Source organism: Rhododendron vialii, chromosome 2a, assembly GCF_030253575.1.
Source record: "Rhododendron vialii isolate Sample 1 chromosome 2a, ASM3025357v1".
NCBI classification, from domain to species: domain Eukaryota; kingdom Viridiplantae; phylum Streptophyta; class Magnoliopsida; order Ericales; family Ericaceae; genus Rhododendron; species Rhododendron vialii.
Window position 1 is genome coordinate 5,047,762 of NC_080558.1, and position 27,142 is coordinate 5,074,903.

At 38.3% G+C, this 27,142-nt stretch overlaps 5 protein-coding genes across 9 annotated transcripts in view; 2 read left to right on the forward strand and 3 right to left on the reverse strand.

Moving 5' to 3' along the window:
• The first annotated feature begins 938 nt into the window (after positions 1 to 938).
• LOC131315709 (casein kinase 1-like protein 10) lies at positions 939 to 7,748 on the forward strand. The gene is made up of 14 exons (XM_058344911.1): positions 939 to 1,966; positions 2,055 to 2,095; positions 2,967 to 3,036; positions 3,136 to 3,284; positions 3,381 to 3,476; positions 4,112 to 4,182; positions 4,954 to 5,015; positions 5,114 to 5,177; positions 5,265 to 5,349; positions 5,522 to 5,648; positions 5,793 to 5,866; positions 5,957 to 6,017; positions 6,288 to 6,445; positions 7,118 to 7,748. The coding sequence occupies exons 1-14, from the start codon at positions 1,891 to 1,893 to the stop codon at positions 7,394 to 7,396; spliced, it is 1,413 nt and encodes a 470-aa protein (XP_058200894.1). The 5' UTR covers positions 939 to 1,890; the 3' UTR covers positions 7,397 to 7,748.
• A 1,457-nt stretch (positions 7,749 to 9,205) lies between these two features.
• LOC131315710 (putative protein phosphatase 2C-like protein 44) lies at positions 9,206 to 13,283 on the reverse strand. The gene is made up of 6 exons (XM_058344912.1): positions 13,174 to 13,283; positions 13,004 to 13,088; positions 12,327 to 12,613; positions 11,091 to 11,376; positions 10,140 to 10,303; positions 9,206 to 9,570 (listed from the first exon to the last, which is right to left on the reverse strand). The coding sequence occupies exons 2-6, from the start codon at positions 13,044 to 13,046 to the stop codon at positions 9,433 to 9,435; spliced, it is 918 nt and encodes a 305-aa protein (XP_058200895.1). The 5' UTR covers positions 13,047 to 13,088; positions 13,174 to 13,283; the 3' UTR covers positions 9,206 to 9,432.
• A 2,380-nt stretch (positions 13,284 to 15,663) lies between these two features.
• Positions 15,664 to 18,428, reverse strand: LOC131312134 (large ribosomal subunit protein eL14z-like). The gene is made up of 5 exons (XM_058339895.1): positions 18,296 to 18,428; positions 18,062 to 18,163; positions 16,275 to 16,404; positions 16,081 to 16,193; positions 15,664 to 15,948 (listed from the first exon to the last, which is right to left on the reverse strand). Exons 1-5 carry the CDS (start codon positions 18,296 to 18,298, stop codon positions 15,892 to 15,894), a joined length of 405 nt encoding a protein of 134 aa, XP_058195878.1. The 5' UTR covers positions 18,299 to 18,428; the 3' UTR covers positions 15,664 to 15,891.
• Positions 18,429 to 22,091: 3,663 nt separating this feature from the next.
• LOC131313330 (uncharacterized) lies at positions 22,092 to 23,512 on the forward strand. The gene is made up of 2 exons (XM_058341589.1): positions 22,092 to 22,319; positions 23,170 to 23,512. The coding sequence occupies exons 1-2, from the start codon at positions 22,182 to 22,184 to the stop codon at positions 23,395 to 23,397; spliced, it is 366 nt and encodes a 121-aa protein (XP_058197572.1). The 5' UTR covers positions 22,092 to 22,181; the 3' UTR covers positions 23,398 to 23,512.
• Positions 23,513 to 23,519: 7 nt separating this feature from the next.
• The window catches only part of LOC131313241 (polyubiquitin 11-like), a 66,001-nt gene continuing 62,378 nt past the window's right edge, over positions 23,520 to 27,142 (reverse strand). For 2 of the 5 annotated variants that reach the window (XR_009196146.1, XR_009196147.1), the window contains exon 4: positions 23,520 to 24,155. The gene's annotated coding sequence lies outside the window, so the exon portion shown is untranslated. The remainder of the gene's footprint in view (positions 24,156 to 27,142) is intronic. The other 3 variants (XR_009196122.1, XR_009196145.1, XR_009196143.1) reach the window with 2 other exon arrangements.

Sequence of the window (27,142 nt, forward strand, 5' to 3'; positions counted from 1 at the left end):
TAGCACGTGACACACACCCCACATCTAGCCACAGGTGCCAGCCACAGTTCAAAGGCTTAAAAGTTCCAAAGAAATTATGAAAAATAAGAACAGATTAAATGATAAATCAATCTTATGGAAAATCAATTTTAGGCTGGGTTACACGTGGTGCCTTGCCATAACTTTAGAAAACAAGATTGTTTGAATTGGGCAACAGCCTCTGCTTGGCAATGTTTTGTAGGTCATTTGGGTCACCAACTATGCATTTTGGTAAGCTCACGAAAGCAACATTCCAAATATGCTTTGCTCAGTTTTTTTTTTTCCAATCATGAATTGGTGGTCTCCATTTGTGAGATGATTGAAACTTGAAATGGTCTCCCCATGAATTGTTTAGGCAAAACAACTCTTGTTTAGGAGTTATTCTTCGGTCGTCAGCCGACACCCATTAATATGTATTGGGCATACCTTCTTTTTTTTTTTTTTTTTTAATGATTCTGATCATTGTCGTGAGATTCGATATTTGGCCTAGTCGTCTTCTTTTTAAGGTGAGTGAAGAACTAGAACTAACAGTGCTCATTACGAAACGCATATTCCCAAATATGTTACAACATATTGTATAATCTGAGTTGTTCGAATATTTTGTTACTATTAGGTTGAAAATATTCAGAGGGAATTCGTAGATATTACAAAACCTAATACTACACCATAAAGTAGATACGATTAGCACACTCTTACAAGAAATGATACCAATAGCATCCAACTTCTCGGCAATCTAACACATCTCAGTCGTTTCGTTCGACAATTAATAATTCAGATTCGTAAAAAAAATCCTAGCAATAAAAATCTAATAAAGATTTAATCCATTAAAAAAAAGTACTACTAAAATATGGTCACAAACAATTCCATGCAGTCCAAAGCCGGATGAATAAATACAAGTGCAAAAATCCAATTACATCACAAATGCTTTTAATAATTACTACGGAGTAATAATCTCTCTCTCTCTCTCTCTCTCTCTCTCTCTCTCTCTCCCTTTTCTTCATTTCCGGTCACATTTTATACACCAAAAATCCTCTCTCTCTCTCTCTCTCTCACAAAGATAACCTCTCCGACAACCCACACCCAATTTCTCTCCGCGAATTTCGCCCTCTCGGATTCTTTATCCTCTCCACCCTTTCATGTCCTCCGCCTCCGCCTCCGCCTCCGCCTCCCTCTTCACACCTCACCCACATCTCTCACCCACTTTTCCAAATGTACCCCTCACCCAGCCCTTCAATTACCAGCCGCTAGAGCTTCAGATTAGGGTTTTCCAGCTTCTCCCCGTGATGTAGATTCTGGAGGTGTTTTCTTTCTTGTTTGGTTGTTTCATTCTCCGGTTAAAAAAATCTGTTTTTTCGATGGTTGGATTATAGAGACAGATATGGGTTAACGTTGATTGTACACTAATACGTGGAGCATTTCATTTTTTGGCTCTAAATTGGGGCTTTTTTCTGAGGTGATTTTCGATTTATGATTTTTGGGGAATCTTTAAGTAGGGGTATTTGTGGATCTGAGAGAAAGTTTAGGGTTTTTTTATTTGGGTGTAGTGTGGCTTTGGATTGTGGATTGTATCGAGGTTTGAAGGGAAAGATAGATTGGACTATTGGGGTTTTTGTCAACGAACGTGATCTTGATTGGGGATTTTGTGTGGTTTTGGATTGGATTGAAGAGAAGAGGTGTTGAAGCATTAAGGTTTTTTGTTGTTTGAGGAACGTATTTTCAATCTCAATCAGGATCAAATTTTGAGTCACGTGATTGGGGAAAAGTTTAGATTTTTTTGGTTTTGGATTTGGCATAGTATTGAGGTTGAAAAGAAGGGAGATATTGCAATATTAGGTTATTTAGAAAGAGGTGATTTCGATTGGGGATCCAAATATGGATCATGTGATTGGTGGGAAGTTCAAGCTCGGGCGGAAGATTGGGAGCGGATCTTTCGGCGAGCTGTATTTGGGTATATGAAATTCTAGTGGCATTCTAACTTTTTTACCTTTGTTTCGTCAGTTGTGATGTTTTATTGAAGATTTTGGAATGTGTTTCAGGAGTGAATGTACAAACTGGAGAGGAAGTTGCTGTGAAACTGGTATGCATGTGTTTTTGCTAATGAGAGTGATTGAATGCTGTGTTGGATACTTATTATTTAGTGCATCTGCAAATGTTTTTAGAAAGTTTCTTGGGACTCTTTTTTTGGATTGATTCTTTAGTCGGGCATTGGAACTTGGTTCTTCCTACAATGGTTGTTTTAGTAGGTACTTTAAACATGAAATCTGGTTGATTATCTTGTTTTTGTGATGGAACTTCGTTTGTGTTTATGCCAATTCACTTGTTCTCCGTTTGGACATATGTGGATTTCAAATGAAGGATTTTACCTTAGCTGATAAGTATAGCTCGGTTATAAATTTGATAGTTTACTTATGGATTTTGTTATTGGGATATCTAGAATTGCACTCCAAACAACCTGAAGTCATTTCAAGTAACTGGAAAATGGTTTCCCAAAGTACTTTTCGTATTTTGAATTTAACTATTGCGTAGTGTTTTGTGAAAACAAACTTATCAATTAAGTTTAGAGTTGCATGTACGGATGGACAGACCCTTTCTACCTTATTTTCTCATGTTGGCGGAAATACAAACTGATTAAGTTTGGTTAATGTGAACCTATATCATCTTCCTCGTGTTGTCATTCAGTGTATTTCTTTTTATTGCTTGCCATTGGATCCTTGTAACTACAAGCCTCAATCTGTTTGTTTGGCTGAAATTTTAGTACAAAACTGAATATTTTCTTCTAATAAGAATTTGGTATGCAAAACTTAAGCGCCTTTATAATTGTTTTCTACTGACTGTTGTTAATTTCCTCTTTTAAGTTGTTTCTCCATAAAATGAGCCCATAAAGTTTCTTCTGACCCTTCTCTGATGTTCTTACTTTATCATGATGATTGCATTTTTTTTTTCTTCAGGAATCAGTGAAGACTAAACACCCTCAGCTGCAATATGAGTCGAAATTGTACATGCTTCTTCAGGGCGGAAGTGAGTTTTCTCTTTGGTTCATTCCCTTTTATGATTGCAAGTAATTTCTTATTCTGTTGAGCCGAAGTGACGTGCCGACCTCTTAATTCTTTTGTGAAGCTGGTATTCCCCATCTTAAATGGTTTGGAGTTGAAGGTGAATACAATGCAATGGTTATTGACCTTCTTGGACCAAGCCTTGAAGATTTATTCAACTATTGTAATCGGAAGTTCACTTTAAAAACAGTTTTAATGCTTGCCGATCAGTTAGTAAGTACTCTAGTTGTTCAGAGTGTTGATTGAACTTTGACTACTGGTTGTCGCTTCTTTACTTATGAGTTATGCCTTTTCTCATTCTCTCCACAGATAAATAGAGTTGAATATATGCACTCAAGAGGTTTTCTTCACCGTGATATAAAGCCTGACAACTTTCTAATGGGTTTAGGGCGCAAAGCAAATCAGGTATGTTCTATGCAATGCTTTTTTATGTTTATAGTTGCCTGTTGCTGCATTTGCATTCGTATGATTTCATTAGTCCATTCTTTTGGCAATTTTAGTTCTGCCATAAGGTTTTCAGTCTGAGTTCTGGCCAACTTTTTTGACATATGAGAACAAAAAACCATGCAATTTCTTGTCCAGTCGGTTGTATTGCACTCTCATATTGCAAGACATACTCCATACGAGTTAAAATACGATGTTTCAATGGAATAGAAACTGGACACAAATAATAAATATGTACCCAATTTGACTTCTGTTGTCGTACAAGCATAAAATACAATACATGGTAGTGGCTACTATATATGGCCTATTTCATATCGAATTAGTTACCGCTTTTTGGGATTCAAGGATGTTCAAAGCCCTATGTCCTTATCTACCTTGTTATTCTATTGTACCATTTTTCAGTTCTGTACTGTTTTTTTCCTTCTCAACTTTTTAGTTATTTTTTTTGCTCTCTCTCTCTCTCTCTCTCTCTCTGTGGTTTATGGGATTTGTTCTTAATTGCTTTAACTTTTTTTCTTGCGTCAGTTTTTGTTTTTGCTCCTTTTTTTCAACCCTACAGGTATATGCTATTTGACTATGGACTTTGCATTCTACAGGTCTATGTTATTGACTATGGGCTTGCAAAGAAGTTTAGGGATCTTCAAACACATAAGCACATACCATACAGGTAACTGAGGTACCTTCTTTATGTTTCGAGGATATGATAAAATGGTTTCTACTTTTCGTTTTGACCATCTAGCTCTCAGCTCTTGAGCTCCTTTGTAAAGTTATTTTAATTGTAAGCGTGGCATAGAGTTTTCCTTTTCATTGCTTTGTGTAGTAGAATGGGGAGTGTGAGTTAGTTGGGAGGATTTATTGTGCAAGTCTGCAGGTGTTTTGTTTCGGGAAAGTTAATATACACGGGCTTTCAAACTTTCTTAAAACCTTTTACACAATTATCTCAGAGTAAGTGGCACTCGTGAATGCCCTTGAGGTATTGGTATTGCCCAATATTTTGCGAGAGATATATCCATTTGTGCATGGCTGAAAGTAATGGATCCAGATTAAAGATTTCAATGTCTATGATGCCTGGGAATATGTGAAGATGGTTTCATAAGGATTTACAATTTTAGAGTTAAGATAGCTAATTACTTTGGTTTCTGGTCGTTGAGTTGGTTAGCTGACAAAGTTCCGATATACAACTTTCTTCTTGGCATCATCAACCATTTACCCTTTTCTCCATACACATTGGTTTGGCCTATTCATGAGCTTGCTTTCATTAGTGTGACTGAAACTTTTCATCCTAGCATCAACAACCATTTACTGTTTCACTACTTAGATTATTTTGGCGTATTGATGGACTTGTTACATGATTGTAACTGTGAAACTTTTTCCTCCTTTGTCAATTCTCTGCCTTTTGGAAAGTTGTCATGAATACTTAACGAATCTCCTCTTATAGGGAAAACAAAAATCTCACAGGCACTGCTCGTTATGCGAGCGTTAACACTCACCTTGGAGTTGGTGAGTAAGGCTAATTTGTTGCAGCTATTCAGAAAACATGTCCATTTTTTTTCAAGTTTTCATTTTTCCTAGTTTTAAATCTGCATTATTACTTGCAGAGCAGAGCAGAAGGGATGATCTGGAATCTCTTGGTTACGTGCTTATGTATTTTCTGCGGGGAAGGTGGAACATTTGATGGAAACCCTTTAGTTTGTTTATTTTCTTAGCTTTTCTAGTTTTCTAACCCGGTTCGTATGATTTCTGTCTTAGCCTTCCTTGGCAAGGTTTGAAAGCTGGCACTAAAAAGCAGAAATATGACAGAATTAGTGAAAAGAAGATGGTTACTCCTATAGAGGTAGTACCACATTTTCCTTTGAGCACCACTGCTTAGAAGTAGTTCCTAGATGGCATTGGTTCATGAAAGGACAACTACTGGGTGGTGTTGGGTCTTGTGTATGGTGTCTTAGTTTGGGCTTCTCCTTTTGTTTAGCCACATGAAATTCTAATTTCTGACTTGTTATTTTCAGGTGCTTTGCAAATCATATCCATCAGAATTCATATCATACTTTCACTACTGTCGATCATTGCGATTTGATGACAAACCAGATTATTCCTACCTGAAGAGGCTTTTCCGTGACCTATTTATTCGAGAAGGTAAAGTTTACTTATGAATTCCTTTCCTTCAGTTAATTATTCCATTTCTATGACCTTTCCCATTTGTGACATCTAACAGTCTCACTGATGATGATGCTGCCTTCAATCTTGAGAGTGTCTTTTCTAATAATTTGATTCCTGCAGGCTATCAGTTTGACTACGTATTTGACTGGACTATTTTGAAGTATCCACAAGTTGGTTCCAGTTCGAGGGCACGGGTTAGTACTTCTCACTTCTCAGAATTATTGGCTAGTAGTTGAGCTTGTCTTTGTCAATGTTTCTTGACTTGTTTACTCCCTTTTTGGCAGCCCGTTGGGAAGTTACCTTTAAACCCAGGGCCACCTGCAGAAAGAGCTGAAAGGACCCCGGGTATGTTTCTTTCTTCAGCATGTTTTCAATTGTGTAGCAAATGTAGTTGTTAGTCATCAATAATTATCCTAATCTCATTCTAATTTAAGATCCTTCTGTCATCTGAGTTCTGGAATTTGCATGCCCTCAATTAAACTGCCTGTGAATTTTTGTGTTTTCCTTGTATGGTTTTAAAATAGAGTGATTTGGAACTGCAGTCCATTCCATTTTGAATGGAAAGAAACTTAGGGTATTGATTCTTGATGTGTGCCATTATTCATTTGCATGTAGTGAGACAAGAGGTTCGAGATAAATTCTCAGGTGCAGTGGAGGCATTTGCCAGAAGGAATGGTACAACAGGTGGTGGTTTGCATGGTGGTGAACACTCCAGGCACAGTGATTATTCCAGACAAAGATCTTCAGAGGATGTACCATCCTCAAAGGATGTGGTTAGTCAGAATGATGAAATTTGGTTATTTAAAATGTTATTGCTCATGCTCTTAATTTTAAACCTGGATGGGTGGATCCCGATTGTAGGTTCATTAAGTTCTCATTTCATCGACAATGCTCCATTTGAGTGGTTATATCCCATGGGATGAGTTCATGAAATCTAATCCAAGTTGTTGGGATTATCAGTGCCACATCACCGTGGTTGTTTTTGAAAACTTCCCAGGCACAACTTCTCCATTATGGCCCTTGAGAAACTGTGCAACTTGTTTCATTGTTTGGAACAAGTTTTGCTTCAGGGAAAAACAACTTTAACTCTGGGAAAAGATCGGTGTGATGCTGTTGTATATGCTATAAAGAATCCTATTTTGCCAACCTGAAAGTTTTGTCTAACTCCAACCGTGTCCTTTGAATTGTGGGATTTGCAAATTGGGTGTTTGTGGTAGCTTTTGAGGGGGTGATTAGAAACCAGCACCTTGGAAGTTTTGTTTGGTGTGTCTATCCACAAACTTCTGCTTATGCATTTGAGCTAAAAACAGTTTTAAACTTGCTTGAAAGCTCATTCAGACAAGAATCAATTTTAATGCCTTTCACTTCCTGTAGAACTTTGAGTTTTTGCGAACCCCTCAACTCGTTGTAACTCTTTATTGCCCTTTGCTTGTGTTACTTTTCAGCAACCTGACTCTGAAAGAAGTCGCACCTCTCGTTACGGAAGCACTTCAAAAAGGGTTGTCATGTCAGGCAGCCGACCAAGCTCATCTGTTGAAGTCAGTGAGAACCGACATAGCCGATTGGGATCAGGCAGTGGTCGCCTGTCTACTACCCAAAGGGTCCAACCAGGTCTTGAGTCCAAATCAGCATCTTTCACCCGTGCTGCTGCCACAAGAGGCGGCCGTGATGATCCTCTTCGGAGCTTTGAGCTGCTCACCATTGGCACGGGAAAGAGGAAATAAACGACTTATACTCTGAGTAAGAACAAATCCGAACGAATCCAATTTATGAAGGCCTTACTCTAGGAAAGAAAATCAGCAAGTCAGCTATATTCTTAAGTTGCATGATTGTTAGACAAAGGATTACATCCACGGGAATAAGCTGAAGTTCCTTCTAGAGATTTTTGAGAAGTTCTTCCTCATCGTCAATTCTTGCTGTTATGATATCTTTTAAACTCATAAAACAAGAAAGAGATTGTTCATCTCAAGTTTAGGGAAATGTTTATATTGTTAAAGATTGGTTGCTGTAACGAGTACTTCAGTTTGTTGTATTATGACAACTTTGCTTCAATACCATTATGAGAACCTTTGCTTCCCTCTTTTGTGTCCGTTTGCTTTGGGGGAAAAAGGAAAGTGTAGTAAAGGGAAATTTTTATAAATGGTCCCTCTAGTTTGCATGAATTTTTATTTTTGTCCCTCTAGTATCAATTGTGTTACTTTTAGTCCTATAATTTGCATTCTGTCTCAATTTAGTCCCTCTCGCTTACGGCGTTAATGAAACAAACGGAATTGGAGGACAAAATTGTCATTTTTCCTCACAGAGGGACTAAATTGAGATTTCATGCAAACTTGAGGGACTATTTCTATAATTTTGTTTTTTACTTTTGTTTTTGTAAATAAATTTAAAATACATCATATATAATATATTTCTCATCTCATTTTATATTGAATAATAAAATATATGTTGAAATTTTGTAAAGTTTTTATTATATACATCACAAAAAATATGAAAAAATTCGAAAAACAACCCTTATGTTAATTGTCTTGGTTTTGTATTTTTTTTTTCAATTGAATTTTCACTATCGTTATTTTTTGTCATATGATTAAAAAGAAGAAGTTGTTCAGTAGTATTTAGAAATCTTGTAATTGTGTTTAATTAAGCAATGAAACACTATTAAATATTAAGAGATCAAATACATTAAAATATGGATATAAGTGTATTTATTTTGGGACTTACTCATAAGATCACTCATATAACAAATAAATACAGATTTTAAACATTTTTTTTATTGGGTGAAAAAATAAGAAGATTATAAGAACATGATACAAAGACATTAGCTAAGAGGTTGATTTAATGTGTAATGAAATATAAATTTTTCAATATAGTTTGATTACCTAATAAAAAACAATTCAGTTGTCAAATACATTACTTATGGTTTTTTTTATTTTATTTGCAAAAAACGAAAGTAAAATGTAAAATTTTAAAAATAATCCCTTTGGTTTGCATAAAATTTCAATTTGGTCCCTCTGTGAGAGAAAATGACAATTTTGCCCTTCAATTCCGTTTGTTTCATGGACGGCATCAGGGAGAAGAACGAAATTGAGATGGAATGAAAACTATAGGGTTAAAATTGATACAATTAATAGTAGAGGGATGAAAATGAAAACTCGTGCAAACTAGAAGGACCATTTTTAAAAATTTCCCTGTAGTAAAAGAATGAAGAAAAAAACAAGCAAAACTATTTAATGTGTTTGTTAAAAGATCAAGGATGATAAGCTAAATAGTTTTTTTTTTGTATACAGTTACGCTAGTTTTTTTTTGTATACAGTTACGCTAGTTTTTTTTATTTATTAATTTAGTAGTCTTATCTATGAATCAATTATTTTGAAAATTTACACTCAAACATTTCCTTTTTTATGCATTGAGCCAGAAATCTAGGATAATTTTCACGGGGTATGGGAGGGATCAAACTCTAAGTTTGGGAATGTGATTTCTGGTTGAATATGTCGTTGGGAATCAGATTCTAATTCCAGGCAGTTCAAACGTAGAAATCATGAAAATATGACATCACATCCTCATTATTGTCATCCAAACTGAGTATGTCATCTGGGTCCATGGGGTAAGTTTTCTTTCCAGAAAAACTTCCTCACTTGCCTTTTTTGGTGCATGGGAAAAGACCCTGTCGAAATAATTATTTATTCAAGAAATTCCCAAATATCCAAATTCTCAAAAGGTAGGGGTATCTCTAGCACCTAAGAAAGATAACACAACTGTGTAATCACTCAAAGCGAATGACCAAGCAGGAAATATTGCTTTTGCTCATTCTAGTTAAAGCCTCTCTGGCTAAGCACTCTGCAGCTTCTTGTGGATCCTCTATATGCCTGATGAGATTCACAGCCTCTTGATGCTTCATCACCTGGGAGAGAGCCAAAACAATAATTACGCTTTGTTACTGCATGAAAAACAATGATAGGTTCCCAGAAAAGTAAATTTCGAAGGTTGGTTGGTGTGGTATTGTTTCTGCTTTCGTGTTTCCAGAAATAACGACAATGAAAAGTCAAATACAAACTTCAGTTTCGGACGAAAACTTGTTTTGAAAATTTGAAGCCATCTGTAAGTGTTATTGTGTTTCTTGATGTTGAAATATGGAGATTGAGGTATGGGATACATGAAGCATGGGATGCCAACACAGGGATACGGCGTTCTTCACATATTATGACACGGGAACTAAACATCTTTTCAAGAACCCAGCATCGCGATCATTTTGATCGATCCCCTCTCAATTTTTTCGTTAATTTAGTCTTCTTATGAGCCCGCCTTAACGTGTCCTCGACTTGTCAGATTTATAAATGAGACACGTATCTGAGATGTGTCCAACACATGTAGGGAGTGTCCACGAATGTTTCAGTATCCCCTATCCCAGACAAGTGCGTGCATCTTGGTGTGATATAGAAAGAAAACGGTCAAGAAAAATGGAATGTATACCTCCCAGATGCCAGTACTAGCCAAGATGACAAACTCAGTATCGGAGTCTATGCTTTCATCTCCAACCACAATTTCTGCTGAGCATTTAGGGTTTGCCTTATCAGTCCCCACTGCTGCACCGGATTCGTGCACGAGTATACGCACTTTGGGCATCCGTATTACACCTGAAATAGTTGGCCCATCAAAACATTGGGATCTCGATACATTTGAACTTGTTTTCAATTAGAAGTAATGGAAATCAGTCTTTTACCAACCGAAAAAAAAAAAAAGAAAAAAAAGAGAGAAAAGAAAACAAAGCAGGGCAAGGCTGCCTACAAATGTGAAATGTTCTTTCAAGGAACTTTGTCACCTTTCATTAGTATTACAACGGACATCTTTCATTAGTACCTGGGGCCTGCTAGACCCGCTGCGCTCTTTATAGGAGATGCATTTTAAAGTGATCACTGTTATCTTATTTATCTCGTTCAGTTGTTTGTGTATGCACAAAATCAAGTTGATTAAACATCAGTACCTACATGAGCGAATACCATTTTCTTATTCATGTGGCTATTGATACCGAATCAGTGTGATTTACTGCGGTTTGTGGGCTTTACCTACTCAACAAGTCCACCAGAATGAACAATTTAGATTACTTTCTTGGGTCTGAAATGGGTCCTTGTATATGGAACAAGGCAGGCATGTTGTTCTCTCATTCCCTAGTTTCAAATAGCGCAATGGCATATACACTACCTTTAAACACAAGTGTTCGAAGTCGTTCGATGCGTGTGGGTTCACATATATCCAACAGTTCCAAACACAGATGAGTCCAGACTAGTGTGCAGAAGGTGTGTTCCTAGATTCTTTTCCTAATATGTCTTGTCTCGTTATAAAGTGATCAATACAATGAAGGGACATCATTGGAACTTACTAAAAGAAAGTGCAAACTGATATGATTGATGAAGTAAAAACTACCTGGAATGAGTTTTCTAGACCAATGTCTTCTGGGGGTCCCTTGATTTTGCCTTGTCCTATTGATCTGATGAGCCTCACCATCTCTGCACACAACAGCTCTGTATCCGCCCATGTTAGCCATCACAAGCTTCTCTCCATTGATGACAATGGCAGATGCTGAACCACAACCACCCACTTTCCCTTTCTCCTTCCTCTTCCCCTTCTCCTCTGCTCTCTCTTTCATCTTCCCTCTTGCACCCACATATGCCTTTCTCATTGCCTCTTTGCTCTTCCTCTTCAATTGAGACTGGAAAATCATACAAACAGTAGTTTATTCAACTATGTCCCGGACAGATCCGGGGACCCTGTAGCGAGTAAAGTCACTACAGGGTTGAGGTTGAAGTGAGCAATTCCAGTTGTCCAAAAGTGTTTTTAACAGTCCGAATTTAAAAAAACTCTTCCTGAAAGAGTTTTGTTAAAATCCGGACCGTTAATTGCTTAGATCAACGGTTGAGATGCTCACTACAATCCTGTAGTGACTTTTGTTCACTACAGGGTCTCCGGTCCGTCTCGGACTCCAAATGTTGATGTACCTTAGTTATTCAGAGGTGGCTCAACTATTATGAATAGGAAAGTCTATGTGTAGTAAATGCGAGTGTAGTAAATGCTAGCAGAGGAAAAATGTCAATAGTTACACTAATTGGTGTTGTCAGTAGGTTTGCAGATGGACGTAGGACTAAGAATAGTAATGTTCAATTATGGGTACCATCTGTATTGACTGTATTCCCCTCCTTACGTCTATAAAAGGAGGGTTCTACTTTTGTAATCACCAAGTTAGTAGAAGCCAATATCTTTGAGTAATATATTAGCCCAGTCGGCTCGTCGCCCTAAATCTACTTATAAACCTCAGAGATTCATGTATTAAGCCTCGCTTACAGTTTGAGCTCGCGTTCAGCTTGTTCAAAGTCCATTCCATTAGCATCGGTTTGTTATATGAACAACTCAAACTTGAATGTTTTTTAAACCCGTTAAGCTTTCATGAACAAGCTACAATCAATCGTTTGGTTTCTATTTTGAAAAAAATTCAAGCTAGTCAAAATCGGGTCGTGGCCGACTTCAATAAAGCTCATTTAGATAACAAACAAATCGAGCTTTTCTATATCTTTTAAAACTCGTTAAGTCCTCACTGCTCGGCCTGTTTGGCTCGTATACTAGCCCTAGTAAAAATGTTTAAAGGGAAGGCCTTTTTCTTCTTACCTCTTTGGGCTTTTTATCAAACAGATGTGACTGCATGCTCTTTGCAACACAGTCTCCCATTCTTCCACTGAAAACTCCAAAAAACCACACTTCAAGTTCTCCAATTTGCTCTCTCTGTACCACAACAGAGTCGGGGACCGAGTCAGACTCACCATTCGACTCGCCTGCGAATGACCGATCCTCGACAACATGATACCCATGACTCACTGGCACCATCCATGAAGGCCTTTTCCCAAATTCAGCCTCTCTTTTCTTCTTCCCAGCATCTCCAACGAATAATTTCCTCAGTGCCTGCCCATATCAATATCAAAAGGTTAATCCAAAAAGTATTTCACAAGTTTCCGTATCTATCCGACTTTATAAATGCACTCCAAAATTTGCATATCGTAGGATTTTAAACGATAAAGCAGTATCTTGAACTGCGGCATCCAGCTACGGCCGATACGCCAAGACCGAAGGGAAATATTATTTCTCTTATTGGATTGTAGAAATTCAACAGTAATGAACCAATTGAGAAAAACTAGTGATCTAAAAATGATAAACCATGCAGGACAAGTTTTTACCATATGGGTTGCCTTTGGATTGAAATTTTTCGTGACTAACAAATCTGAATAATCAAATCATGTGATGATGCTATTAATCTAGATTAATAGGAGTATGTGATGAGAGAGAGAGAGAGAGAGAGACCTTAAGCTTGTGATGAAAATCCTTAAACCCCATGTTTATGCTTGAAGTTTGATAGGCGACTCTAAATTAGTATCTCTGTGGTATTTGAAAATGATTTGATCAGATAAAACGGTAACATTTTTTCAAACCAAAATGAGGAGAAGGAGAGAAAGGATATAACATGGAATTGTAAATCTTTTCTTACAAATTTGTTGCTTTTCTTGTAATCTAAATATATTTGGAGAGAGAGAGAGAGAGAGAGAGAGAGAGAGAGAGAGAGAGAGAGAGAGAGAGAGAGAGAGAGAGAGAGAGAGAGAAATTGAAGATGTGTGAAGTGAATTAATCTGTTGAGATTCTCCTATGCAACTCCTAAAGAAATGGTTCTTATATGAATTAATATGGGCATTTTAAGTGCTTTTAATTTGTGATGTGGAAAATGGGTAACCCTATAACGGTCATACTAAAATCTTTTCGTTAGCTAATGAAAGATCTCACATACACACACACAAAAAAAAAAAAAAAGATGCTTGAGAAATTTGCACCAACTTTTCAAAATTCATATGTTTTCACGATTGTTTAATGAGAATAAATTACACCGGCGGTGTAAACATTTGTCTCCTTCAAATCAATTAAATTGTGCTACGTCGTCAAAACAGTGGTTCCAATTAATAGAACATGGTAACGTGGCGCAATGTAATTGATTTGGAAGAAACAAATATTTACACCGGCAGTATAAATAATTTAATCTCTCGTTTAATTTGAGGATGTCGTTACATAAGTCTCGCCAAAAAATTGACATCCAAAAAGTTATGATGGGTTGGGGTCACTGGAGATCATCTATTTAGTCGTTGACTTCAGGATTTCATAATCAAGGTGCTTATAATTTAATTTGGATGCCGTGAAAAAAAAATTATGGTACCCAAATATATTGAAGAGGATAGCTTAAAAAAGCTACCTAAGCATGTATTAATGCTATCATTAACACGTGAATTTTTGGAAGGTGCCAGCGAGTTTGCCTTGGAATGTTTAAAGTCATTTGTTAGGAAGTTTTTTTTGTTTTCCCTAATTTTTCTAAATTTGGCTTAAAAATTAAACATTTTATGATAGCTTTTTATATAACCCGCCATAGGGTATTTTGTTGTCGGTTTTTTTCTTTATTCTTTTCTAAGCACGAAACATATATATATCATATATTGCATTCATAAACCAAGTACAAGCATACGTGCTATACGTTGTCGTGTTGAATAATGCATATTTGGTATGCCGATTTCGACATTGATCTTTGGTCATGGAGACTGATCAAAACAAGGACCGCAATGGAAGTTTGCGATCGAGAAAACATCTTTGAGTGAAACCAGCCCTTCACCATACGTTGGAGCATCTTTTAGTCTTGTCTTTGTCTTCAGTCTACTTTAGTCTTTGTCTTCGGTCTACAACTTCTCTCGCACTGCTGCTGATCAAATTGGCATCTTCTGTGACTCGTGAAGTAAATTGGGGGGTTTTGAATGTAAGGAATTATGGTTTCTGTTCGACCAAATTACTAGTCAATGGGGGATATTTCTAACCGAACGGATGACTTTATGACCACGTATTTTTGTGAGATCCATACAATTAATGGTAGATTTCACAAGAAAGTATAATTGTAAAATGGCCCAGAGTACCACGTTGCGGTACTCCCGAACTTGAATAATTACTCGTTTTATATAATTACATGAGTCCGGGAGTACCGTCACGTGGTACTGCAAATCACTTGGTGAGACCCCACAGAAACGTATGGTTGTAAAGTGGTCCGGAATACCACACGACAGTACTCCCGAACTATTGCATAATTTCAAAATGACGGATCAAAAAAAATAGAAAATATGACGGATCAAAAAAAGGTAGAAACTATGACCGTCCAGCACGGACCGAAATAGGAGCCAATTCAACTGGAAGCTTTAGAAAACGCAGTCCCAAATTTGGTTTGAGAAGTTTTAAGTATTTCATTTTTCCATATTGCTACGTAGGGCTGTAAATGAGCTGAGTAGCTCGCTTGTTCGGCTCGGTTCGAAAGATAAACGAGCAAGCTCGAGCTCGATTTTGCGGCTCGTTTGATAAACGAGCCGAGCTCGAACCTAGCAGTGCTCGGCTAGAAATATATAGGTTCTGCACGGCTCGAACATGCCAATATATAGGTTCGTGAACAGGTTCGTCTCGGCTCGAAATATATAGATTCTGCACGGCTCGGCTCGAACATGTCAATATATAAGTCCGTGAACAGGTTCGTCTCGACTTTTAATATATAGGTTCGACTTGGCCCGGCTCGAACATGCCAATATTTCGTTCGACTCAGCTCGTTTAGCCAATTTTTCAATATTAAAGCTGAAAAGTTGACAAATTTGAGCTCGAATTCGAGCCGAGCCAGCTCGTTTATTCCAAACCGAATACTAACGAGCCGAGCTCGAGCTTTGTACATGCTTGTCGAGCCGAGCTTTTCCGGCTCGATTCGAACTCGAGCCGAGCTTTTCCAGCTCGATTCGAACTCGAGCTAGACGAATTCTGATCGAGCCGAGCTCGAACATGTCAAGGTTCGGCTCAGCTTGGCTCGTTTACACCCCTATTGTTATGGATGTGCGTGCGCCAATCCATAGCATAATTAAATCTGAAAGCAATTGTTAATCTGAATACATTGTTGGGCATAAAAACCATTCCAAATCCATAATGATTAAACGTTCTTGGTTCATACGACAATGCATCATCAGGAAAACTAACACACCGAAATAAGTAAATTCTGGGATCTCTTACACAATACGAAAGGTTCTCCAATTGTAATTTAGAAAGAAACAAATCAAAACCAGCCATCAGTACAACCTGCAAAAACTCATAACAAAATTCGGACATCATCTTAGACGCGTAACGCTTAGGCTGCATTCTGCTTTTTCAGCTTCGCAAGCTCTTGTCTGACGAGTCCACCCCTCTGCACATAGCAAATTGATTAAGTCTATTAGCCAGTTTCCGACATGTTAAAAAGGTTAAAAGGTAAAACAAAGAGAATTTTTATAAAAAGAAGAAAAGAAAACTTTTTTAACATCGGAAAACATAAACTAACCTTAATTTTTGCCAACATCAGCTTGAACCTATCAAAATCATTAAGAGCGGCCCTTCGTTTTTGCACAATCAGCTTTCTGCCCCAGGAACTATTCTCCCACTTGTTCTTAACATCTACCACCACAAAACAAAGTTAACACCTCCAAGATTGTAGATAGTATGAAGGGAGCATCATGCTTTTATCAGTGTGTTTACCTGCGGCCTCCATTGCTGCAACCAGTGTTTTCTTATTCGGGACCCTTTTGATGTCAATGGTGATATCAGTGAGAGACAGCCTCTTAAAGTTCATTTGACATCTCACCATGTCAGGAGCATCCACAAGAGCCTGTGAAGCACGCAGATGAAAACCGATTAGATTGGTAATGAATTCTTTGCACAATGAAGGGAAGCAGTTTCGAGGTGGAAGTGCAAGGGATCTAAAGATATCCCAAGGTTGGGTTCAACCTTAAAATCACATGCATATACACCCCATAAAAATCAAGATGGGCATGCAGTTAGATAGCAAAATTTACCACTCTACACAAGCTAAAAACTGTCCAACCCACATAACATTCGCTTTTAAAACAAAGCACGATGAATTGGATATCCTACTATATATTCAAGCCAAAACTGTACCGAAGTAAAGTTAGACTCCATAGCTTCCACGCGTCTGATATGATTAGTTCCCAATTCCCTACCAAGTTGAACTATTGGATGCTCAGGGCTGTGCTTCAATTTGTTTTCCACCAATCCCAAACTGGACCAACCCAAGCCAATTCTTCCCAAAAACTGGACTTTAACAAACCAAACCAAATCAACCCAACCATTTGGGCAATCTACCCCTCTGAGGAAAAGAATTCCACAAAGGCCAAGGCATCATAAAATCCCAAGAACATGAAGCACTCATGATCCAACTCCTAAACCAAAAGAAAATAGTCCCACATGGTATAGCTTCGAAGTAACTCACCTAATACGACCGGAATTCATCAAAGTAGTCACTCCAAGAATCAAGTATTCCAATTGGGACCATAACTTCTTGTTTACACCAATTTCCATGAACAGAACTAAAATGTTATTAACTGGTAACATGCGCACTGAGATTTGCCAACTCTACCTATTGAATGTTTCAGTGCATTTTAGCATTGCAGATAACAAAGGATTTGATTACCATCGACATTCAATCAAAGGTTCTGAGCGAGCCCTCTGCAGAAAACAGTTAATTGTATAATCTTTCAACCACGTCTGCATTCATCACAAGCAACATACATACCTGCTGAGATTTTTACAAATCTACCTACCTAATTTTGCAGTGCTTTTCAGCACAGCAGACACTATGTGAAACCCTCCCGCTGAACCAAAAAAAAATCTATAGCTGTTTAGCACAAATGACCAATTTAATGACTATCATTGGTAATTGCTTTAGCGCCCCAACAGATTGAAATCTACCTTTGATTGAATGTCGACGATAATAACACGTCATAGATTTCAACCATATATCCGCATTCACCACAAACAACATATGCACTGAGATTTGCCAAATCTACCTATCTAATTTTGCAGTGCTTTTCAGCACAGCTGACACCACGTGAAACCCTCTCGCCAGACAACAAAAATTTCCATAGCTGTTTAGCAGAAATCACCAATTTAATGATTTTAGCATTGCTTTAGCACCCCCAACAGATTTAAATCTACAACACGTTTGACCTACCCAAATCCTTAAATTAATTAAAGGCACAAAACTCGTAAAGCATACACCACATTACTAAAACTTACATGGCAAATGGAACACGTCTCGAAAAAGCTGCCTGTGCGTGCACATGAATATGTTCTGACACTTAATAGCACCAATGGAAACAACAATTCGATGTGACAACCAATTCGGCTGAAGACGTAAGAACACCGTAAAAGCTTATCATCTTTACTTGGCTTCTTCATCAAAAAATCGTGAATACTAGTAGGAAATTAGGTAGGGAGAGAGAGAGAGGGAGAGAGAGAGGGAGTACTCTGTTTTGGTCAATGACGTCGACGATGACCACGAGCCTGCCATACTCCTTGCCGTAGTTAACCAGAGCCACCCTCCCGATCTCCACGTAACGCTTGAACGGCTGTACACAAAAAATCAAATCAGCACAAAACAAATCCAATCAAATCAAAACAATAAGCTCAGATTCCAAGCTGAACAGTTCAAATACAAAATCAGCTAAACAGATCTTTCGTTTAGAGAGAGAGAGAGTCACCATTTTGACTAGGGTTTTGTCCCACGGGATGAGAGAGAGGCGGAAATGAAGAAGGGTGGATCGAGCTAGGGTTTTGAGCTATTTATATAAGGATTTTTCGACCGTCGGATCTATGGTTATAGTAGGCCGGGTAAATATATAACGAGCGGGTTGGAGGGTTCGACACCGGTGTGGGCTTAGCCCACGGCTTGAAATCCGGCCCATAATGTCGACATGGCCCATATTATTGTGCATAGTTTGGGCCATTTTATCTCTCTCAGCCCGCCAGAGAAATTGGGCCTTTATCAATTTTACTTATTTTATGCATCATAAACTGAGCAAGTCAAAGTAGAGACTATTTGATAGGTTAACGATTTTACCAAGTGTTCAAACTTAATTTGTTTATGCAACGAACAGATTTTGAATGAAATTTAAACGAGCGAAACATGGGCTCTAACACAAGTAGTTTGATTCATTTATCAGTCCTTTCTTGACTTCCACATGTATATTGGTAACTTTAGTAGCTTCCCATGAGTCATATCAAAACAGGGTTATAATCCCAAATTCGATATTAGGATTATAACAAACTAAACTCTCTCTGTTTATGCAGTCTGAGAAAATTTTACTACTGGTTTTCATATATTTGTTTGACACTAAAATGAGGTCATATAATCAGGGACTCTCGTAAGTGGAGTGACAGTCCACTGGTAAGTCTTATGCATTTGACACAGATTCAAATCTCACTAATTACTACAAACAATGCTGACTTTCGCAGAGAAAAAAATATAATAATCATGGACTCTTTAGACGATGAAAAGATGAAAAATTCTCACCCACTTGGATTCCTTGTGATATCCATGTAAATCTCAAGGAATATTTTGTTGTTGATTTTTGGTAGAAATCTCAATGGAATATTTTGGATTAGCAAATCAAATAAGTGCTACCAAACATGAGTAATCTTTTTCTTTGGAGCTCGATTTTGGAATATAAAGAATATGCCTTCAAAGTTGCAAATCTAGCTCCCTCCTTTTTCTTCATCAAATCTGAAAGATATATACCCATCTTTCTTTACCTCTTACTTTTATCGTAAAAGTATAAGAATCTCTCTCCTCTCCCTGTAGTACGGATATGGAACAATTGTACGTAGTATAGTTTTCTTTTCGTAATGTCGACGAGGGTGTTCGATACTATGCTCATTCCCTTTTAGATCTCAGGTTCGAAAACTTATTAGGTTTATCAAAGTATGTGGGGCTTATAACCCCATCTTTAATCGGGAGCTTGCCGGTGGATGCAAGGTGAGATTGGTCTTTCAGTAATTAGTCGAGTTGAACGCGTTGCTACACATTGGGTTATCAAAAGAAAATTTTTGCTCTTCTAATTTCCACACATGTCGTCCCATACATTCGAAGCAACTGTTGGGCCTTAATCTTGAGAAGCAACTACGTATTGTAAGATTTGGGAGGTGTTCATTTGGGGGAAAATAGTCTAGGAATTTTTGAATTTGTATTCTGTGGCACTAGAAATGTGTACGCGACATTGTGCAATTTTTCTAGATAAAATTTAGAAAATTGATATCGAAATTGGGAATTTTTATTGGCATTTGAGATACTCGAGGATTACCAAATCACATATGGATTCCCATATATGCTTAGGTTTCGCGTCCCGTTTAATCTCAAGACTGATCGAGCACGAATGTGACGGGGCCACTATCCGCCCACGCACACACTAGTCTGCCCACTGAGGCGTGGGGTGAGTGGGTGATGCAATGTGTGACGTCAAGGCAGAAGTGCCCGGTGACAAGCGAATATCGTGTCATGCGTATCCTAGCCCTTTGAGATGCGCATATCGTGCCATATCTTGTTTAGCCTGGTGATAGGTAGGGTTGCAAACGATCCGAGCCGCTCGCGAGAGGCTCGTGACTCGGCTTGCTAATGGTTCTTTCGGGCTCGGTTCATCAAGCAAACGAACGAGCTCGAGCCATCATTTTCAGCTCGTTTCATAACGAGCCGAGCTCAAGCCACTTGATGCTCGGCTCGATTGAGCTCGCAAACTACCATATACAGTACACATATATACATGGATACATATATACATATACATACATATACGGATATTCCCATGCCCATACATATACATAAATAATCCAGCTCCCTCGCCTCTAAGTTTGCTGCACAAGGGCCTCTGACAAGAAACGAACGAGCCATGCGAGTCGAGCTCGAGCTTTTGAACATATGTTCGAGCCGAGCTCAAGCCTACATATTTCAGCTTGATTCAAGCTCGGGCCGAGCTCGAAGAAGACAAAATTCGGCTCGGCTCGGCTCATTTGCAGCCCTAGTGATAGGCACCATTTTCTATCTTTGAAAGTAAGTAATAACAAATTCTCGGTTCCAAAAAATTTAGTCTAATAAGTGGTTAACGAGGAGTATTGTTCAAGAAGATTAGTCCCATTTGACCTCAAGCAATTTTTAATAAAAAGGTTAAATGATTCTGTTCTATTGTTTGGAAAGACATTTCACATCATTAAACCCAATGATTGCAGAATATTTGAGAAAATTCTTATAAGACTAGTGATAACATTGTTGAACTTACATGTTAAGCTTAGGTTAGCCTAAAGAAGATTCTCCCAAGCAAGATAATGTATTGTGTTTTGCCACAAAAAGGCATGTGTATATGGGTGATAAACGGACCAAATCGCTCGAGTTTGAACCCGTGTTCCCTCGTTAAAATCTCTTCCAAGATTGGCTTATTACCTAAACAATTCAGTTATGAACACTTTTTTTTAAGCTAGTTAACCTTTCAAACTAAACTCGAACAAGTTACTATGTACTCAGCTCATTTGGCCTATGCTAAATAAAAAATTCAAGCTACTCAAGATAGACTCGATTAAAGCTCATTTGAAATCGATTTTGCGTCATGGACAAGCTTTTAAGCTTGAACATACTTTTGAAACTGGATGCATTTTCAAACCAAGCTTAAACTTGTTATCAGCACTATTAATGATTCAAAGCCCAACTAATTTTTATTAAGATGATGAAAAATTTACCCTTACCTTTATCAAGCTGTGGAAGAAAACCCTAATGGCACTCCCCGTTCGTACTCTGAATTATGTCACTAATGTTATGCACTCTAAGGCATTTCAATGCGAAAGAAAAAAAAAATGTTATGCACTCTAAGGTGGTGTCACACTTGCACTTAATATTTATTTTTCAGACAGGACGTAGTCGGTAAAAAATGGATGACCGAACACCTCATTCATTTTGGATGCGCCTCCCTCACATCAGTTTTTCTAATCATAGGATCATACACAACGAAAACACATGCTATATTTTTTCCTACACACACTCACGATATATCTATATATATGTCATCTAATCATCTAAAAACTATGTTGAGTTTGGTTTGGCTCCATGTGCTCATGTTCAGTTTTCAATAAATTTTCTATATCTATCTCTCTCCACTCATTACTTTCAAAAACCTCATTCAAAATCCAAACTGATCGAACATGGGTGTTTCAAATATTTAGTCACCCAAAGACAAAGGTTGATCGAGTTTGGTTTAGCTCCACTTCGCCTTCAAGCTAAATATGCGAATGGCTGAAGTTGAAAGTGGAATATTCTCCAATTAATACTAGGCAGTGAAAGTTGGCCATTTAGAATGAATGGTGGGAAGAAGGGATGGGGAATCTATTGTGTTAACAATATTTAACCATACGTACGTGGTCAAGGCATTTCCTTTATTAGCCACTTTAAACCTTTTTCCCTTCATCTAATCCTATCTGCATATAATTAGAATACACAATATTCTTTGACACTATGTCGTAAGTTCTTGCCTTTAAAGCCAGGGGAGCCCTCTCTCTCTTCTCCCTGTGGAGAAGGCTCACGGACAGAGAGAGAGAGAGAGAGAGGATATGAGGAGTGAAGAAGAGGTGGTGCAAGAGAAGGTGATGGACATCAGTTTGAAGGAGCTCTCTATGAAACTTGAGGAATTTGCCAAGGCTAGAGACTGGGAAAAGTACCACAGCCCTAGGAATTTACTTCTTGCCATGGTAATATTTCATTTTTTTCTTCGTTCTACTCTCTCCACATGGTTATTTTCTCCACATATTATTTAATTTGGTTGAATTTTACGATCCTTTATCAAAGTTTAATATTATTCATCCACTTGAGAGGTGTGTAAAGTTTTTCCACTCTTATGATTGGTTGAAACAGTAGTCCACTCCACTGATGAGAGGCACTTTCCTATTTGAACCAATCATAATCATTGATCCAACGTGTAAATAATTTCGGTTTCGGATATATGCGATATAGGAGTATGAACTTGAGCACAGTGGTTAGGCACAATACGACTAATAAATGGGTCGGGCTAGGCACGGCACGAAACAAGTTTGGCACAAAAATAAATGAACTAGACTGGTACGGCACGGCACATATTCGACACCTCTAGCAAAAACTCTAGCTTTACCTAAACTTCACATGCTTCATGATTTCCAAATGCTCAAGTTAGTCTCAAGACTTTACATAGAAAACTTCCTTTCCGGCACACGAATATATTCTCGTACAACTTTAGGTTGAACTTTGGCATCTTCCTCATCCAATGGGTGCATTTTGTTGCTCTTGTCCTAATTGCCCATCAAGTACCAGCCATATATATATCTTGGTTTCTACCGGCACGGTATGCACCCGCGACAATGCCAAGTCATCTTGATAACTAGCTAGTTAACTACTAACGGTTTCGGATTCATTGGATTAGTTGCAACAAAATATACAATTTAGCTAGAGCACATCGATTATATATTCTATTCTTTTTTTCTGCAGACTATATCTAGATACTCGTAATTCCGAGCTAGAATGAGTGTTTGATTGTAAGAATCGAATAACCGGTGATCCTAATTGCAGGTTGGAGAAGTGGGGGAGCTATCAGAGATATTTCAATGGAAGGGAGAGGTGGATAAAGGCTTGCCAAATTGGGAGGAATCAGAGAAGGAACATTTGGGGGAAGAGTTATCTGATGTTCTGTTATATCTCATTAGATTGGCTGATATGTGTGGCGTTGATCTTGGTGATGCTGCCTCCAAGAAAATTGTCAAGAATGGAATCAAATACCCACCCAAAGAGCTCTTCTAATTGACAAAAATTGTGCACCAGCAAATCTTGTTTGTTTTGGGAGGAAAGAAAATCAAACTTATTTTCTTGGAAAACTCAGAATTTGAAATAAACATGGTTTCCCAGTTTTGTACAACCAAGGCTTCTTTGATTCTGTGTGATTCAATTCTGTCTGCTATTTTTCCACCTGTATGTGTGGATGCGCCCGTTTGATTTCATCATCGGGTTGATTCACCCTTTTTTCATATACATAAGGCAGCGCGTGGATCATGAATTTATGGAGTGATTATGGGCGAAAAAAGGAAAGATAAACTTGGGAAGGTTAAATTTCTTTGAAATTTCCTGCAATTTGGTTTTCCTTTGATAAATTTCTCTATAAACCCATGATCAAAGCCAAACTTATTTGACAAATGGAAGGAGTCATCTGAATCACCTCATAGTTCATACCCCCCTGAATAGAGCTCCAGGAGAGAGAGAGAGAGAGAGAGAGAGAGAGAGAGAGAGAGAATCACACAGAAACTGAAAATCAGAGACAGATCATTCCAAAGGATACAGTAGGCTATATTTGCATATGTTTTTTCTTTCTTCTTTTCCTCTGAACTGGAAGAAAGATACAAAATAAGTAGGACTACACATAGTGCAGCATAAATACAGAGTGCCATCCTAAGTGCAAGGTTCATTAGTTCAACATAATTAGTGCACTATACAATTAAGCAGGGTTACTTGTACTGTACCCACTGAACAAAATAAGTCATGCTCCATCTCCATCCCTGCAAAAACTGTACCACAAATACAATTAGTCAATCCAACATGTATGCATATCTTTCTTCTTTTACAAAAGTTACTCACAAAGAAAAAGCCCTCCGTAAGTGAGCTATTCGTGCGAAGTGGTAAAAAAAATACTCCACCAATCAACCTCATAAGCACCCATGTAAGCATCCGAACACTAGGGAAACTCAAGACCTCAAACACCAGATTTGACATATGTCTCCAATATAAGTTTGATAATGCTGTTGGCCCCGAGTCCCTGACTGTATCCCATGGTCTCTCCCTTCCCCCCAAATCCGTCACAATTCCATCTTCTGTTAAAACATGGGGGTTGTAAGTCCAAGGAAACTACTTATCCAACAAAATGGTGGATAAGATGATAACCGCTACCACCATCTTCGGGATGAACTGTTAGTCTTTGTACCTTGTATTTTAATTTTTGAACTTCTCATTTTCGTCTTGAAGGGAAGAGTTCAAAAGATATATGTTGGGCAGTGTAAGGCTCAAGGTTTTTTCAAAGTTGCTGAACATCCTGCCCAGGCGGGATTGAAAGCAGTCTGGGCCGTTTTGTCACATAGCTAGACATGAATTTTGGTCTCTAAATATTCCATCTGGGCGGGATTGATTTTGGCCCGGGCAGTCGTGGCGCGAGACATAACATATTGAAAGCCCTGAAACAGATTTTTATGGTCACAACTTCATATTCTTCGAGAGAAAAAACCGTTGTACTTGTAGAGAGAGAGACTAGAGTCTAGGAGAGTTTTCTCCATTAATAAGTCTACAGACCGTGAAACAAACCCATGACCGCTAACGTGGCGGTGGGCTTCATGCCACATCAGCAAAAGCTCAAAATTAAAAAAAAAAAAAAAACTAATTCCCCACTATGGGGGTCTTCGGCATCATCATCCTCCTCGCCATCTGCCTCCAGAAGTCTTTTCCAACCGCCCAATTCCATTCCCCTCCCCTCTAGAACTTCTGCATTTGTTTGGTGGGTGTTCTAAACTCAAATTTTCAGCAACTTTTATGAAATTTGTTTTTCTTTTGTAGGAGATCATTTGAGTGGAATCGACGGCGGGTGGGGTGGGTGAGTGGAGGGGGTCTGAGGGAGAGTGTGTGTGTGTGTGGGGGGGGGGGGGGGGGGGGGGGGGGGGGTTGTCCATGGGGGAGGATTGGTGAAGAGGGAGGAGAGAGAACCAAAAAATGTGGGGGGGGGGGGGGGGGAAGGGGGATCGTCCATGGGGGAGGATTGGTGAAGAGGGAGGAGAGAGAACCAAATATTTTTTTCCCAGCTGTTGACGTGGAGCCCACCGCCACGTCAGCGGTCATGGGTTGGTTTTAGGAGTGACAAATTGAACCCAGACCCATCAACTAGAAAATAGACCCAACCCAACCCATTTATTAGTTGGGTAAGAATGAGTTCAAACCCAGCTAACCCAGTATTAGTTGGGTCATAATTGGGCATCAATTGGGTCAACTTAAATGACCCAATGGGCAATGAAAGTAACCCACCAAATTTCATCTCTTAATTGGTCTCTTTTCCAAACCCAGACCCATCAATTGGTCTCTTTTCCCTCTCTCTCTCCCCCCTGCCTCCCCCCCCCTCTCTCTCTCTCTCTCTCTCTCTCTCTCTCTCCCCGGTCTCTTTTCCCTCTCTCTCTCTCTCCCCCCCCCCCCCCCCCCCCCTCTCTCTCTCTCTCTCTCTCTCTCTCTCTCCCCCCGCTGGTCCGAATTAAAAATTAATTGTGACCGATAACAATTATTTTGACCAGTCAAAATTGAAAACACATCTCATCCATTAATTGCGCGAATGGACCCGTGAAATTGTGCTCCGCCGTGAATAAATTTCTCTCATGGTAGTCCCGCAAAGGGTTTGGATTAAAAAATTGACTTATTTTTTTTGTCCTTATTCAAATTTTTTTTTCATTTTTTTTGTTTTTTGTCATCTTTTTTTGACGTATTAATTTGTTTTGATGAGAGGAATCGGAAAAGTAAAAAAATTTGATCGAAACTTAGAATTTTTTGAATAAAGACAAAAAAAAAATCAATAAGACAAAAAAAATTATTTATTCTCGTCTTTTTGAAAAAGTTTATGAGTTTCGATCATTTTTTTTTTACTTTTCTAATTTTTCGATCATAATTTTTAGTATATAAATAATTGGGTTAATGGGCGGGTCGGGTTTGCTTTAAAATAAATGGGTCGGGTTGGGTATGGGTAATTAGACTCATAGTTAATGGGTCTAAATGGGTCAATGACCCATTAAAGACCCAACTCACTAACAACTTACCCAATTTGACCCAAACCCGCCCATTTGCCACCCCTAGTTGGTTTCATGGTCTGTAGACTTATTGGTTTCCCCAGTTTTGTGCAACCAAGGCTTCTTTTTGATTTGGATTAAATCAGTTCTGTCTCCTTTTTTTCCCACCTATATGTGTGGATGCGCGTTTGATTTCATAATGGGCTAAATTAGCTGTGTTTTTTTTTCTTTTCATATATTGAAGGCAGTGCGTGGATTGTGAATTTATAAGGTGATTCTGGGCAAAAAGGGTAAGTTTAAATTTCTATAATTTTCTTATCCTTTGTTAAATTTCACTATAAACCCATGATTGAAAGCCAAACATATATGAGAATGAAAATCTGCCTAGTGAAAGGGCGGTGTAATCTGAATCACTTCATACCCTCCTGAATATAGCTGCATACTGTTCCTTAATAATAATAAAAAAACTGTATTGCCCTCAAAACAAGTAATTTAGCAACTTTTTAACGTTTGAATGACCGAGTTCGAAAATCGCACCACTAGAAATCTAGCAAAAAATAATCTAATACGTACCCATCAACATAAGAATCTTATTATTATCCAAGAAACAATTTTTAAGAAATCTAGTGGAGTATGCACTCTCCTTCCGGATCAGATAGTGCTATGGTGTCTCCGGTTATTTTGGAGACACCGTAAATTTTTGCATAAAAAAATCATTAGCAGCATAACCAAAACCATTAAAT